The 13452-nt window shown below is 25.9% G+C and overlaps 1 protein-coding gene across 1 annotated transcript in view; it reads right to left on the bottom strand.

Moving 5' to 3' along the window:
* Window positions 1-7630, bottom strand: part of LOC136988336 (cGMP-inhibited 3',5'-cyclic phosphodiesterase 3A-like) — a 50377-nt gene extending 42747 nt beyond the window's left edge. Inside the window, exon 1 of the mRNA XM_067286218.1 lies at window positions 6762-7630. Coding sequence (XP_067142319.1) covers window positions 6762-7553 — 792 coding nt within the window. The 5' untranslated portion in view covers window positions 7554-7630. The remainder of the gene's footprint in view (window positions 1-6761) is intronic.
* Between the last annotated feature and the right edge of the window lie 5822 nt (window positions 7631-13452).

The raw sequence follows: 13452 nt of genomic DNA, 5'->3' as shown, positions 1-13452 counted from the left end.
TTTCTTTTACATTTCATCCCTGTAAAATGATATATATGCAAATTAACAAAAACATAATAATATGCTTTTATAATAATTTAAATCTCATCAGAATTATCCTTTTTGGTGTAAAATTATTGTATCTATTTTTTAAATGTATTGTAATATTTATTCTGAATATATAAATCTATATAATACAAAATTACATTTATTCTAAATAATGTCTTTATATATATAATTCACTTTATATGTAAGTATGAAGTATATGAATTATAAATCATTTAATCAATTTAATAAATCAAGAAAGTTTTAAATTTGTAAGATAATTTTTTAAATTTTTATATTCTTAATATGGTATTTAATTAAATTATTGAAAATGCCTAACAGCATTAATTTTATAATAAAAATACTTTAAATACTTTCTATTTAAAAACAAATATATAAAAATAAGAACAAATCTAGAAATTAATATATAATTTATTTCTGCAGAACATTTTAATTTATTACAATAATAATTCTTAGGTAAGTTCAATATTATTTTATAAATTTAAATTTAATAAAAACTTTTCTTAAGAAAAATGCATCTATTGTCTAAAGAATAAAAAATAAATAAAATATATTTATACTTGAGGCAAAACATAAAAATTTCAGAAAATAAAAATGAATTTTATAAATATTTTATTTTTAAAAAAAAATTACAAATTTTATTTCATTGATAGAGTATCTAAAATTCTGTGAAATAGGCTTGGTGTTTATAAGTTTATCAAGTGATAAAATTTCTTTTAAGAATAAATTTTTTTTAACCATTTTCTTCTTATTTTTTTGCGAATACTATAATTCGTTTAATATAAAATATGATTCTTTTTAGTACGCAACATAAATCCCATTCAGCACTAGAAAAGTGCATTTTTTTAAAAATGCACATTATATTTATTTTATAAAATATTTAAATCAGTCTAAATATCATAAATTTTATTAAATTGTAAAACTAAAATATTTTAAAATTTAAATAAATAAAAAAAAAATCTAAATTTTAAATATGAATAACAGTTTAAACTTTATTTTGTTATTAAAAATAAATTTTTAGCCATAAAAAAAAAAAAGCTTTAATGAATTATAAACTGTTTTCACTACATTAACTTAAAGTAAACATTCTCAGTTATAAAATAAAAATTATTAATTTAATCTGCTATTTTTCAGATTTAAAAAAAATAACTTAATATTGAAAATTTTAAAATATTGATTTTATGTAAAAACTTATATAACAGTTTTAAAAATTTTACAGATAAAAATGAGATATCTGACAAACACAACAATCATACTTTATGACAATGTAAGTTTTGATCAAAATAACCTCATAAAATATCAACTCTTCTATTTCTCAGGAATTCATAACCCACTTCATAATAGAATTTGTATTATTCTAGTGTTTGTGTATGTGTGTGTGTGTGTGTGTATATATATATAATGTATGTATGTGTGCTTTTCTTTACAAAATATAAAAAGTCCAATCTAAACAATAGTTCAAACCAAATTCAAATTTTATGGATTATAAATGTCAATTTCACAAGATTTTAAAACATTACATCAAAATGAACACTAGCATTTCAAAATATAAATGAATCACTTATTAAAATACAAGTGCAGAGTTAATATTTATATATTTAAATTACGTAGAATAACAAAAACAATTAAACTATATTTTAAAAATTATAAAATGTTTACATTGTACAAATATATGACATTAATTTAATTTTAAAATTAATAGTAAACAAGTATTTTAAATATAAAAAGGTAATTAGTTAATTAAAAGTAATTACGAAATTATTTTTGAAAATTATTGATTAATATGGTAAATAAAATATAATCAGGATAATTTATTTTAAATTTTAAAAATCAATAATAAACATTTAAATATAAAAAAATTCAATTAAAAAAATAGTAATAAAAAGTTTAATTTTCAAGAAAAATCTTTATACATTTTAATTTAGCATTATAATTTAAAAAATTTTAAATATGTTAAAGATTTTTCATATTTTTAAAAATTTTTATTATTAAAATGGCATTAGTTAAATCTTTTGGCTATTAAAAATTTTTGATTAATAAACTTTTATTTTATTGGCAAATCTTTATTTCAAAATGTCCTGTCTTTTTATGAAAATATTTTATAAAACCATATAACAGTTCATTCAAGAACATGCAATTGGGCTGAAAACATTTACAATATAAAATAAATGCTGTACATAGATTTATATAATATGATTTTATTGCAAGTTAATACTCATTAGTGTTATATAAAATCAAATTTTTAAAATTTCTAATATTTTTGATCATTTTATAGAGAAAATTTTTAAAAACAAAGTTCATAAACAATGGTTTATAAAAGAAATCATTAGTTCTAAATAGTTAATGTTTACTTTGATTTTAATCTTTGTTTTTAACATTATATGATAAATAGAATAAAATAAAAAGTTTTTCTTTCCTACATTAATTCAAGCAAATCAATAAATTTCTTTTAACAAAGTTATTGTTTGATTTCCCTATAACAGTAATTTTATTTAAATAATTTTTAAAACTCACTCATCACAAACAAAACATTTTTTTTTATTTATTATATAAAATTTTACATTTATCTTATTAATATAATAATATGAAAGCACAAAACAATATTTTTTGTTTCTTATATAAAAACATTAGACATAAAATTCTGCCAAAAAAATCCAATATTCATAGTTTGTTAAATGGCTTCATACCATTCAAACTCTGCTTCAAGATCTTCTCTATTATCCTGAATAAAAGGAAATCTTATCTCTTATCTATGTATCTCCTGACATCAATTGTAATTCATTTTATAATTGTTTTATTGTTGGTCATCTTTCTTTTATATGTAAGTTTCTGTCTCAAACACAACAAACTAATTCCCTTTATTATTAAGATATATAAACTTTTGCATTTTCGTTTAATTTAATATTAACATTTACTCGCATGTACAATATCAATTATCAGTTATGTTATGTTTTAATTTATAACTGAAAAATTATCATTTATAAAAAGATAAAAAGAACTAAATATCTTTATTTTCTTGTTTGACAACACCAATCCTCTGAATTTGTATGTCATAATTTATATTATTTAAATACTTTCAAGCTTACAAATGTTTAGTAATAAATCTTGAAAGAGTTTAGAAAGCCGACAATCTAAAACCAATAAATAATTAAGTAAGAATTTATATAAATGTCTTATAAAATATTTGTATCTAAGTTTGATTACAGTTATATGTTACAATTAAATTACAAAAAATCATTATCCATAAACCTTAAATCCTTGAAAATAATTTAAATTGATAAACTTAATGACCAATTAAGTATAAACAAATCTTGCAACACAAGATATGTATATGTTTATAAAACAGATAGTTAAATAACATAGAATGTTTATTATGTAAGTAATCAAGCTGAAAGGTATGGATTGGTAAGTTGTGAAAAAAATTGTTTCATTAATGTACGGTAAACTTTCCTTCAAAATTGTATTTCATCTATCTTTTACTGGGTCTTCTCAACTAACAAAGTGAAGGTTATAGCTGAATACTTCAGCCTCCAATTTGAAACTATAGCAACGGGATAGACTAAGCTGCTATTAAAACCAAGCTTATCTCACTCAAGAACCGAAGAGCCACAATCCTTACAATACAATACGTCTCAATTGCACATTCCCATTTACTATGGTCATTTAAACACTTAAATAAGAACAAAAAAGCTGTATTGCTTTATTTATAAATAAATTTAATATATAATTACAGAAGCTTATTCTATAAATTTTAAAAATAAATAAAATATTTGTTACAGTAAACATTGAAACAAGTCAGATAGTAAGTGAAATAAATTGCTAATCAATATAGAGGTTCTTTAATATTCAATTATATTAATTAACTAAACTAATGCGGTAATATTAAATAAGTAACATTTTTAAATAAATAAATGTATTAATAATTGCTTTCTGTTTAAACATTACTTTAATATATTTAAAATTTAAACATCGTATTTATCTTAAAACTGCATACTGTATTTCTTGATGATTATGCTAATTGGGTTCAAATTTTTTGGTTTGTTTAATTTAATTTTGTTTTCAAATGCTCTAATTAATTTTAAAAGATTGTATCTTAAAATTATTTTTGTTAACAAATTAAAAAAACATTTACACTAGAAAATATCTTTTCATCTCCATAACTCTTCTATGAAGATGATGATGATAATAATCTGAGAAATGTTTAACAATTGTAACTTAAAATTTAGTTCTAAGTAAAGTTTTACAACTTCCATAAAATTATTATTTACTATACATCATTCAATAAACTTTTCTCATAAATTATATGCATATTAATAATTAATATGCAAACATGTCAGGTTAAATTCTCAAAATTGTTGGATAAATTTCAGTGCATAATCTAAAAACTAGTTTTTTCTTTCAAATTATTATTATTTTAATTATTTATTTATTTATTTTTTTGCTTAGAAACTTATAAATTTTGATTTTTAAAATAGAAATTTAAATATTATACAAATAAAATAAACAACATAGAATTATTAAGATCTTTCTTCTATGTAAATTTATTATAAAAATTTAAATAATTTATACAATTTAATTACACAAAAAAAATAACTATCTGCATATCAAAAATCATATATTTTCTATAGATAGAGATGCATGTGGGGTTAATTAAAATAAAAATGCATTCCAAACTGAAACATCATCCTTGTAGATATCATCAGGATCATGTTTAATGGATTAATATGTCCTCTAAATGCCACACCCTTTCAATAAATGAGTAACTGATTTTTTTTTTTTTTTTTAATCATTTGCATCATCCAAATCCTTCTCATGATTTCAACAATAAAGTTTAATTTATGTAATTAAAATAAATATTTTAAAAATAAGGTTTGGCATCTATTACATTTATCATGTTCATTTTTATTCTTATGTATTACAAAGGGCAATATTTTCTCGAGAAAAAAAGATCAGTTTTGATTTCTGGAATACATAAGCCTGTCCTAAAAGCATATTTTACTAGTAAAGATGAATATATATTCGCTCAATGACCGCCAAAAGTGATGGTTGAGTAAGTGGAAGAGGTTGGTGATCGATAGCTTCGGTGTCAGAGTTGGACATTTTTATTAGTGAAAATCGAGAATGATTTATTTGCGTAACAGAAGGGGGAAAAAGTGAATTTTAAACGTTTGTAACGTTAATTGTTATCATTTTTTAGTGCTTATATAATAATACTTTATCACGTCAATCATGATACTGATAAGAAAAATATCATCTTGGACTCTATATCATTACGGTGAAAGAAAAAGAGATAGGATCTTCCAGTCCATCAACGTATAATGCGCAACTCGAAAACAAAGAGGAGGAAAGGAATTACGAGATCTCATGGCGAGTAAATTATTTTCCTATCTTTGTTAGAATCTTATTTATCCAACAGGCGATTATGAATTACGAAATTGTGTACTGTAAACGAATTTAGTATACTTAAAAACTGTGTCAGCTAACTATACCGGTTCCAATCGGCTAAAACGAAATTATAACCTGCCTGATCCTCAAACAAAGTTCAACCTTCCATATAAAACGTTTTAAAATATTTTTTTTCGTTTTTTAAAAAGGAAAGAAATGCATTTACAAAATTCTATTAAACAAAATGAACACTTTGATCTATCACTAGTTTGACCCATTTGTTAAGTTTATTTATAGATTATGCCATTGATAGGACATATCAATAAAACGACTATGTGTCTATTTTTTTTATTTTTTATCTTAGAGAATTGTATATAAAATTTATAAACCGGTATTTATAATATTATATAATTTCTATTATTAATTAAAATTATTAAAAAAAATTAAGTGCTGAAATGTGGAATAGTTGATGAATAAATTGAATTGGAAATGAAAGCTATTGAAAAGAATTATCAAGTTAATCGAAATGTCTGATTTATATGTTAAAAATGCTCCCGATAAGAGGCCAAGATCACAAATGTTTAAATTACAGATTTAACGGGATGAAAACATGTGTTAAAACTTAGGAAAAGTTTACTAAAAGTTACGTTATATCCTCATAAAAGGCATTAAGATCGGATATTGTAGTTTTACGATGGCTATTTTCGACTTAACAAGAGAAAAATATAAGATTTTCTCTAAACCAAAAAGCAAATATTTACGATCTACTCGGATGCCATAAACGAACGGAATGATTCATATGTAACATAATTAATTAAAGTACATAACTAAATAAATGAACACAAGTAAGGTTCATATTTATTTAACCTTATTTTACCATTTAATGAGTAATGAATCAATTAGGGAATAAGGCAAATTATTATCGATGCATAATACGAATTTTCTACTACATTTTAAAACTACATTAACATGATAAAGGCCTGCTTCTGTGTGTCTGTTCGTCACGCTCAAAGCGGCAGGAAATTTGATAAATTAAGTCACACTACCGAAAAAAAAGTAGTGGATGTATATTCAAACATAATTAGAACACATAAATAGACTTTAAAGAGAAGTTACTAACGCGAGATATGAAATTTTTCTAATATTTGTAGCTGATTAACATAATTAAATAGCATTATATAGAAGAATATCGATCTGATATAATTACATGGGGTATAAATAAACTCATTTACTTAACCATCTAAATGGAGTGTGTGTATATACAATTTAATTCATCTCGGGTTTACCGACACTTCATCCCTTATCTGTAATAACGTTTATTAAGCACTCACCTGTACATTACGATTGTTGTGAGAATTAAGAGTAGGAAGAGATGTGCGTCTGGATTTATAAAGAAAATGTACGGCACTGGTGCTAGAGGTGCGATGTTTCCTTGCCGCTAACAACCTTCCATCCGATGCTATGAATGAAGCTATGGGAGGTAAAAGGGTGGCCTGTACGTATTTGGCAGTCACAACACCGGTCAAACCGCACAGGTAAGTAATAAACGATCGAATACATGCAGGCAAATCGGGTAGGAGCGTCAACGCCAATAACTTCAAAATGGATATAAAAGTCACCACCATAAACACTAGATTTTTCGGTAAGGATGATAAAACGGCCGCACCCGTAACCGTGAATAGGTAGAGCGAATAGTTTATAAAATTACCGATAAAATAATAATCCTTCAAACGTGTTCGTCCGGTGAAAACGGATGCCACAACTTCACCCACTACGCTGGCGCAGAAAAGAAAATAGAAATTTGTGGCATTTAATGACTTCCTATAAGTAAATGCCAGCCAGAAATAAGCGCAGGTGATTGTAAACAACGGTACAAGAAAGGTGCACAGTTTCTGTATTACGTACGACACATCACAACACACACAGATGATGAGTAAACACACAATACATATACCGTAAGTCAACGCCGGTATACGGTATTGTGGTAGTCCAAAACAGGCCAGACTGAAGCCGTAACGTCCATCGTTTAAAGGTTTAACGAACACCTGGACGTACCCATTATTATCTACACTTTCTGCCTCCAAACTCTTCCTCGTACTCCGTCTACTTGAGTAAGAAGCCATTCTGCTTTACTCTTTCCATCGTCTAAAGTGTTCAGCGGCTTCCCTGGTTAGATGCACGCTAAGCATGATGGGTAAAAGCTCTGTCGTCACGGGGTGGTTGGTGTGGTTATTTATTTATTTATATATTATTTTACTTTACTTTTTTTAAGTTTTCCTCTTTGAAAATTCTTAAAATATATCGCTAAATTAAGCGATTTATCGGTTTATTAATTACCCTTCTATCTTTTATCACGAAGAAGGATTTTATTTTTAAAAAGTTACCTTTTTCTGCAGTGTTACTCTCATATTTTAATACGGGAACACGTGATGCCCGAGATAAAGACTGGATTGTTTTCTTATAAAACTTATTTAATTTAAAAATAACGAAACGAAGCTATGAGTCGCTATCCGAAATCTATAGATTTTAATTGAAAATTTTATCGTAATTAAATTATTACTGTCGTTATCGGCTTTAAACATAGATTACCTTCAAGTGGCGATTACCTCAAGGATGAAAGAGAGGAAAATTATTATTATTTTTTTATTATTATTTTCTTTACTTTTTTAACATGTTTCTCTCGCCTTATCGTCTCCTTTTCTAATATCCCGGCTTATAAGAGAATATTACATTTTCGACTTAAGTCTCCACCTCTTCCTGCTCCGTGATTCAAGCGTCTATTATTAGAGGTTTTTCAGTGCGTTTGTACTGTGAAACGTAAGCACCAGGAGAAAAGGAAGCTGAGGAAAAAGGAGTAAAAGTTATAAGTATCGTTTTGTGTAAAGATCAAAACACGCGTTAAAGTATTAAAGAAGATTAAGACAGCTTTAGCTTGAGGGTATAAGAATGGCCAGAGGGATAAGTCTCGCTTTTAGCTTCGTATAGGCCTTAAGTATCAAGAAAAAGTCGAAATCGAGATAGAACACGGAGTGATATTCCCTCTATAAACATTAATAATAACGTTGTAGAATTTTGACAAAATTTCTCTCGAGAAATAATATCTGTTTTTAGAGTATTTCTTACTTACAAAATGTGCAGAAAATAATATTCTTCTCTCTATTCGTTTCCTTGTTTATTTATTTATTTTATTTTACTTTTATTTTTGTTTCAGTTTGCTTGTAAGCTGTGAATCTGCATTAATTTATTTAGTTTCCAAAAGTAAAAATAGTATTTCCCTGCTTGTACAAAATATATGAAGCTTACCTATTAGACTTGATTAACAATAAACAAAAGGAAAAAAGGAACGGATGTTTATGTAGATTGTACAGTAAATGTCAAGTTCACATCTGAAGAAAAATTAATTTTATCGGCTAATAATTTATATAAAATAATGTTTTAAAATTTTAAATAGAAAAAATATATATATTTTTTAGTAATTTTAGCTTATTGGTATAACACTTCAACGCGTGTTGTCGCGTCGTATCGCGAAAGTATCGATGATGAATTCGTATCTGTTTATCTTGTTTCTATTAAAAATTTCAGAAAATTTATCTCATCAGCTACTAATTTATATGAAATGACAACGTTTAAAAATTTAAACTTAAAAAAATACTTAAATAATTTTAGCTCATTAGTATAACGCTTCAACGCGTCTGTCGCGTCGCGTCGCAAGCGTATCGATGCTAAAATTCTCATCTGTTTATTTTGTTTCTATTAAAAAATTTTAGAAAGTAATTAAACTTTCTAAAATTTTTTAATAGAAACATAATTTTAAATTAATTAAAATTTAAAATTATGTTTAAAATATTTTTGCTTTAAGTGAAATGAAATAAAAAATATTATTTTAATCTTGTCTATATTTCTTACAAGCGACGCGACGCGACGCGTGAAGATTGATGATAAATGAAGTTGCTAATATTTTGATTAATGGCGTTAATCTTTTAATAGTAAATTTATATAATGATCGCCAATTTTTAATTATCATTAAAAATATGCAAATATCTTTTTTAATGATATCATTAAGGAAAATAGGGATTTATCTCGTATAGGCCAACACGACTGAGAGAGAGAGAGAGAGAGAGAAATTAGTTAGAATATAATAAAATTATATATATTTCTAAATAATTTAATTTATCCTAATAAATTTTATTGTAATTTTTACTTATTTCCTTCAATCATAATTTGTAAATGTTTTTAAAATTCAGCTTATAACAGAAATAAGAAAATTGATCTTTAAATGAGAGTGTAATTTTCCATAAGTAACGCGACGCGCTACGTCACATAGCGCGATAGTTTCATTAAATTTAATAGAACATTTTATTAAAATTCTAAGATTTAACAGTTTAAATCATAGAAAATTGGTAGTAGAGGATATTCACTAGAAATTTTATTACCCATCTGTAAAATTTATAACCATGGAGTCAAATTTTAGAACTTGCAACTTAGTCCCATTGAAGATTGTAAACAGCATCGAGTTACTTTTGATTGACATTGCGTTTGATTTAGAGAAACTATTAATACGGATTTGTTAATATGCTTTTTTCCTGTGATAACTGACAATTATTCTTTTCTTTCTGGCAGTAAATAGCGTGAAAGAATAGGCGAACAAGAGTGGAGAAGGAGTCGAAGTGTCGCAGTGATGTAATTAAGAAGTGGCAAAAATTAGTAGCGAGATGACAGAGTGGGAAAACTACCGACTTAAATACAGTTCGTACTGTTTTCTCTCGACATACGATCTCTTCTACTTTAACGACGTTCGACCTCTCTGTAAATTATGAATGAGCTTCTCATTAAAATAGACTTTATATATACTATACGCTCTTATTTGACTTTCAACAATTGCTCTTATATTGTAAATTTTATTATTAAACTTCGTAAAATAATACAACAAACCTATTAATAAACATTTTTGATGGTTTTCCACGTTGTAATTCATAGATATTCTACAATTTTCTACTTTTAGTAAAGCTCTATTGGTGTTACCTATTGGTCTTTTATTCTGTACGAATCATAGCAAAAGATGGACGTAATTACGTCCATCTTTTGCTATGATTCGTACAGAAAGATAAATATTTTTCTCCGAATCTGTTGTATTTACATTATTTTTCGATTATTATTTTTTTATTTCTATTTTAAAAGCCTGTTAACTTTCCAGGCGTCTTAGTTTTCGTTATTTTAACTGAGAAAAAATACAATCGCTTCCTGTTCGATTTGACTCTGCGACGTCATTTCCTGTCACCGGAAACTCCGTTCGGAGAAATCGTTTATTTTCATTCAAATAATTTGTTTTCAATTTTCACAAATTGATTTTCGGTTATTTCGTATTTAAATGGTTTTTCGTTAAACAATAACGGGATTGCAAATGCGTAGAAACATAATAATGCAGATGTACTGTACGTGACAGACCGCACGTGGAAAACTAGATGATGATGATGATGATGGTGATGATGTTTCTTCACGTGATAGAGAGGAAAATCGTCGACAAAATCTTCACGGTGGATTGTTGTCGTATTGTTACCAATTATTAGACGTGTTGAACTCGTTTAATTGAGTTCTGATTAGATAATTGTTATCTGCAAAGGAATTTCTCGATTAAATTAATTCAGAGGAAGCGAATGTATCAATTTAGTTATTCGAACTAATTTTATCTCCAATCCCGCAAGAAATAAATTAATATAGTAAATTATTTGTATTGCAATATTCGAAAAAAATAATAATAAATTCATAATCAAAGATAAAATTATCTATTTTCAATAGAATTAAACTGATGAAATTATGATTTATTTTATCATATGATGGCTACGCGTTTTAAATTATAAATATTATATATTTTTACACCAAAATTTAATATGTTTCTATTAAATAAAACTGTTTCTATGGTGATTCATAATAGAAATGAGTCGAGAAATGAGTCTAAATTTAATCCAGAATAATAATAAAAAAATAAAATAAAATTTATTACTAAAATAATATTTTTATGACCGTCCAAGATAAAGACGACCTCATATAAAAACAGGGAGACGAAATTGACTACGTTTTATTACGAAAAATACGAAAATTCTGTTGTTTCTAAAGCCACGTAAATGTCTTTTATCAATATGTTGATATCCAACCTGTCCTTTTCCCAGAGTAGATCGTTCGATTTTCAAAATGTGGTTGGCCAGAATGACCAAAACTAGAATGTAGATGAATATAAATAGGAAAATATAAACCCAAAAGTGCGAGTGTTCAAAGATAATTTCCGCCAGCAGTTAAGAGAGAAGTAATGTATGTTGGATGCTTATCAGGAAATGAATATGCACTTTACGAAAACACGGATATTGGACGTCTCCCAGAAAATGTGTAAGCATGGACGTACATTTTAACTGTTAGTAATGTCAAGAACACATTCAGCTTTTCTCTATCTTGTTTACAAAAATGGTTACTTTAAAAGTTAATTTTTGAAATATTTAAGCTTCGTCTTTTAACATAAATCTTTCTAATTAAAAAATATTTTTATTATTTTTAACTGGCTTAAATCTCATTTCTCCCTCCCCCTCTTTTCTATAACTATTAGCTAGATTATTATGATAATTATAAGTATATTAAGTATATCATCGAATTTTTTTTCCTCATTTTGTTGTGAATGGATGTTTTTGCCTGATAGAGTAGATCGTTGATCCCTAAGGAAGGGATCGAGGTCATCCCGTGTGTCTTTATAACTCTATATTTTGTGCTGTTAAGTGACAAAAAACAACTTTATGGAGATATTAACCATGTTTTTGTATTGGCCTATCTGCTAATTAGATCATTAATAGGTCTGTTTGGTCGCATGAACTTACTTGATTTGTTATTCTTACTATATTTATCAAAGAAATTATTTTATTTTATCTTATTTTCCCCATATTTGCTGTGTTTCTGAGGCATAACCTAAATCTTTATTATAGAAAATATTAAATAAAATTTTATGATAATCTTTAGATATTATTTTTAATTTTGTTATTAAATTTTATATAAATTTGTTATTTATGTATGCGAATAATTATTGGATTCTATAAATTTCGCTATTTTTTGACTTAAATAATGTATTTTATTGCTCATTTTATCGCAATAATATGAGTGTACAGTCTATAGTTCATTATCTAATCGCATTCTGTTAAATAAAATAAATATTATTATTTAAATTTACTGTTTCTTTAAACTTTGCATATGTCAAATGCTCCAATTATATATAATAAGTCCTAATTATCTGGTTTTCTGGCTACAGTTTTTCTTTTATTCTGTGTATTTTTAATCTTCTCTTGCCGGACATTTTGAAAAATGATCCCCAATTAAAAGCTCATCCAGTTTAGAACTACGAATCAAACCTCAATGTAGTGTTCTCCTAATTAACGCTATCCTCGTAATGCGCTAATGAATATTTATAAACGCATCTTTCCTATAAATATTGAGTAGAAAATACTGTATCTGTGAATTACTATGTGCGATTTTGAATTGCTAATGGCATTATCACAAAATCACGTGACTTATCAAACTGTCCAAATCAAACTTGTGTGTGGATCTCATCTGTTATAATTCTTATTGTTTGAAATAACTTGTTTCAATTTAGCACTTTACAAATTTAGGTCTAATTTCAGAGTCGAAAAAATAACGGCGCTAAATCGAACTTTAGCGTTATGTGTAAGCACTTGATTCGTTGAATAAATAATTTTTATAGTTTTTTTTTAATTTTATTACTTAGCCTATCTAACAATCTGTTTCTAAATACATCTCATATTTCATACGGTTCAGAATTATCCAATTTTTTTTTCTTTTGTTTTTTGTTATTTGGCCCACCGCCGTTTCCATTTAAACTAAATAACTGAGCCTCTAATGTAGCCTTTATACTGTGTAATTAATTAATGAATTCTGTAAATACTTTAACTTTTTATTTCTAATGATATCTCTTCTTTTTTTTATAAAAATACATTTCTAATTCACTTTTTATGCCTACACATAAAATGG

The sequence above is a fragment of the Centruroides vittatus genome, unplaced genomic scaffold, assembly GCF_030686945.1.
Source record: "Centruroides vittatus isolate TY-2023 unplaced genomic scaffold, ASM3068694v2 scaffold_3293, whole genome shotgun sequence".
Classification (NCBI taxonomy): Eukaryota; Metazoa; Arthropoda; class Arachnida; order Scorpiones; family Buthidae; genus Centruroides; species Centruroides vittatus.
Note: the sequence above shows the minus strand (reverse complement) of the source record. Positions and strands in the feature narration are given on the sequence as shown.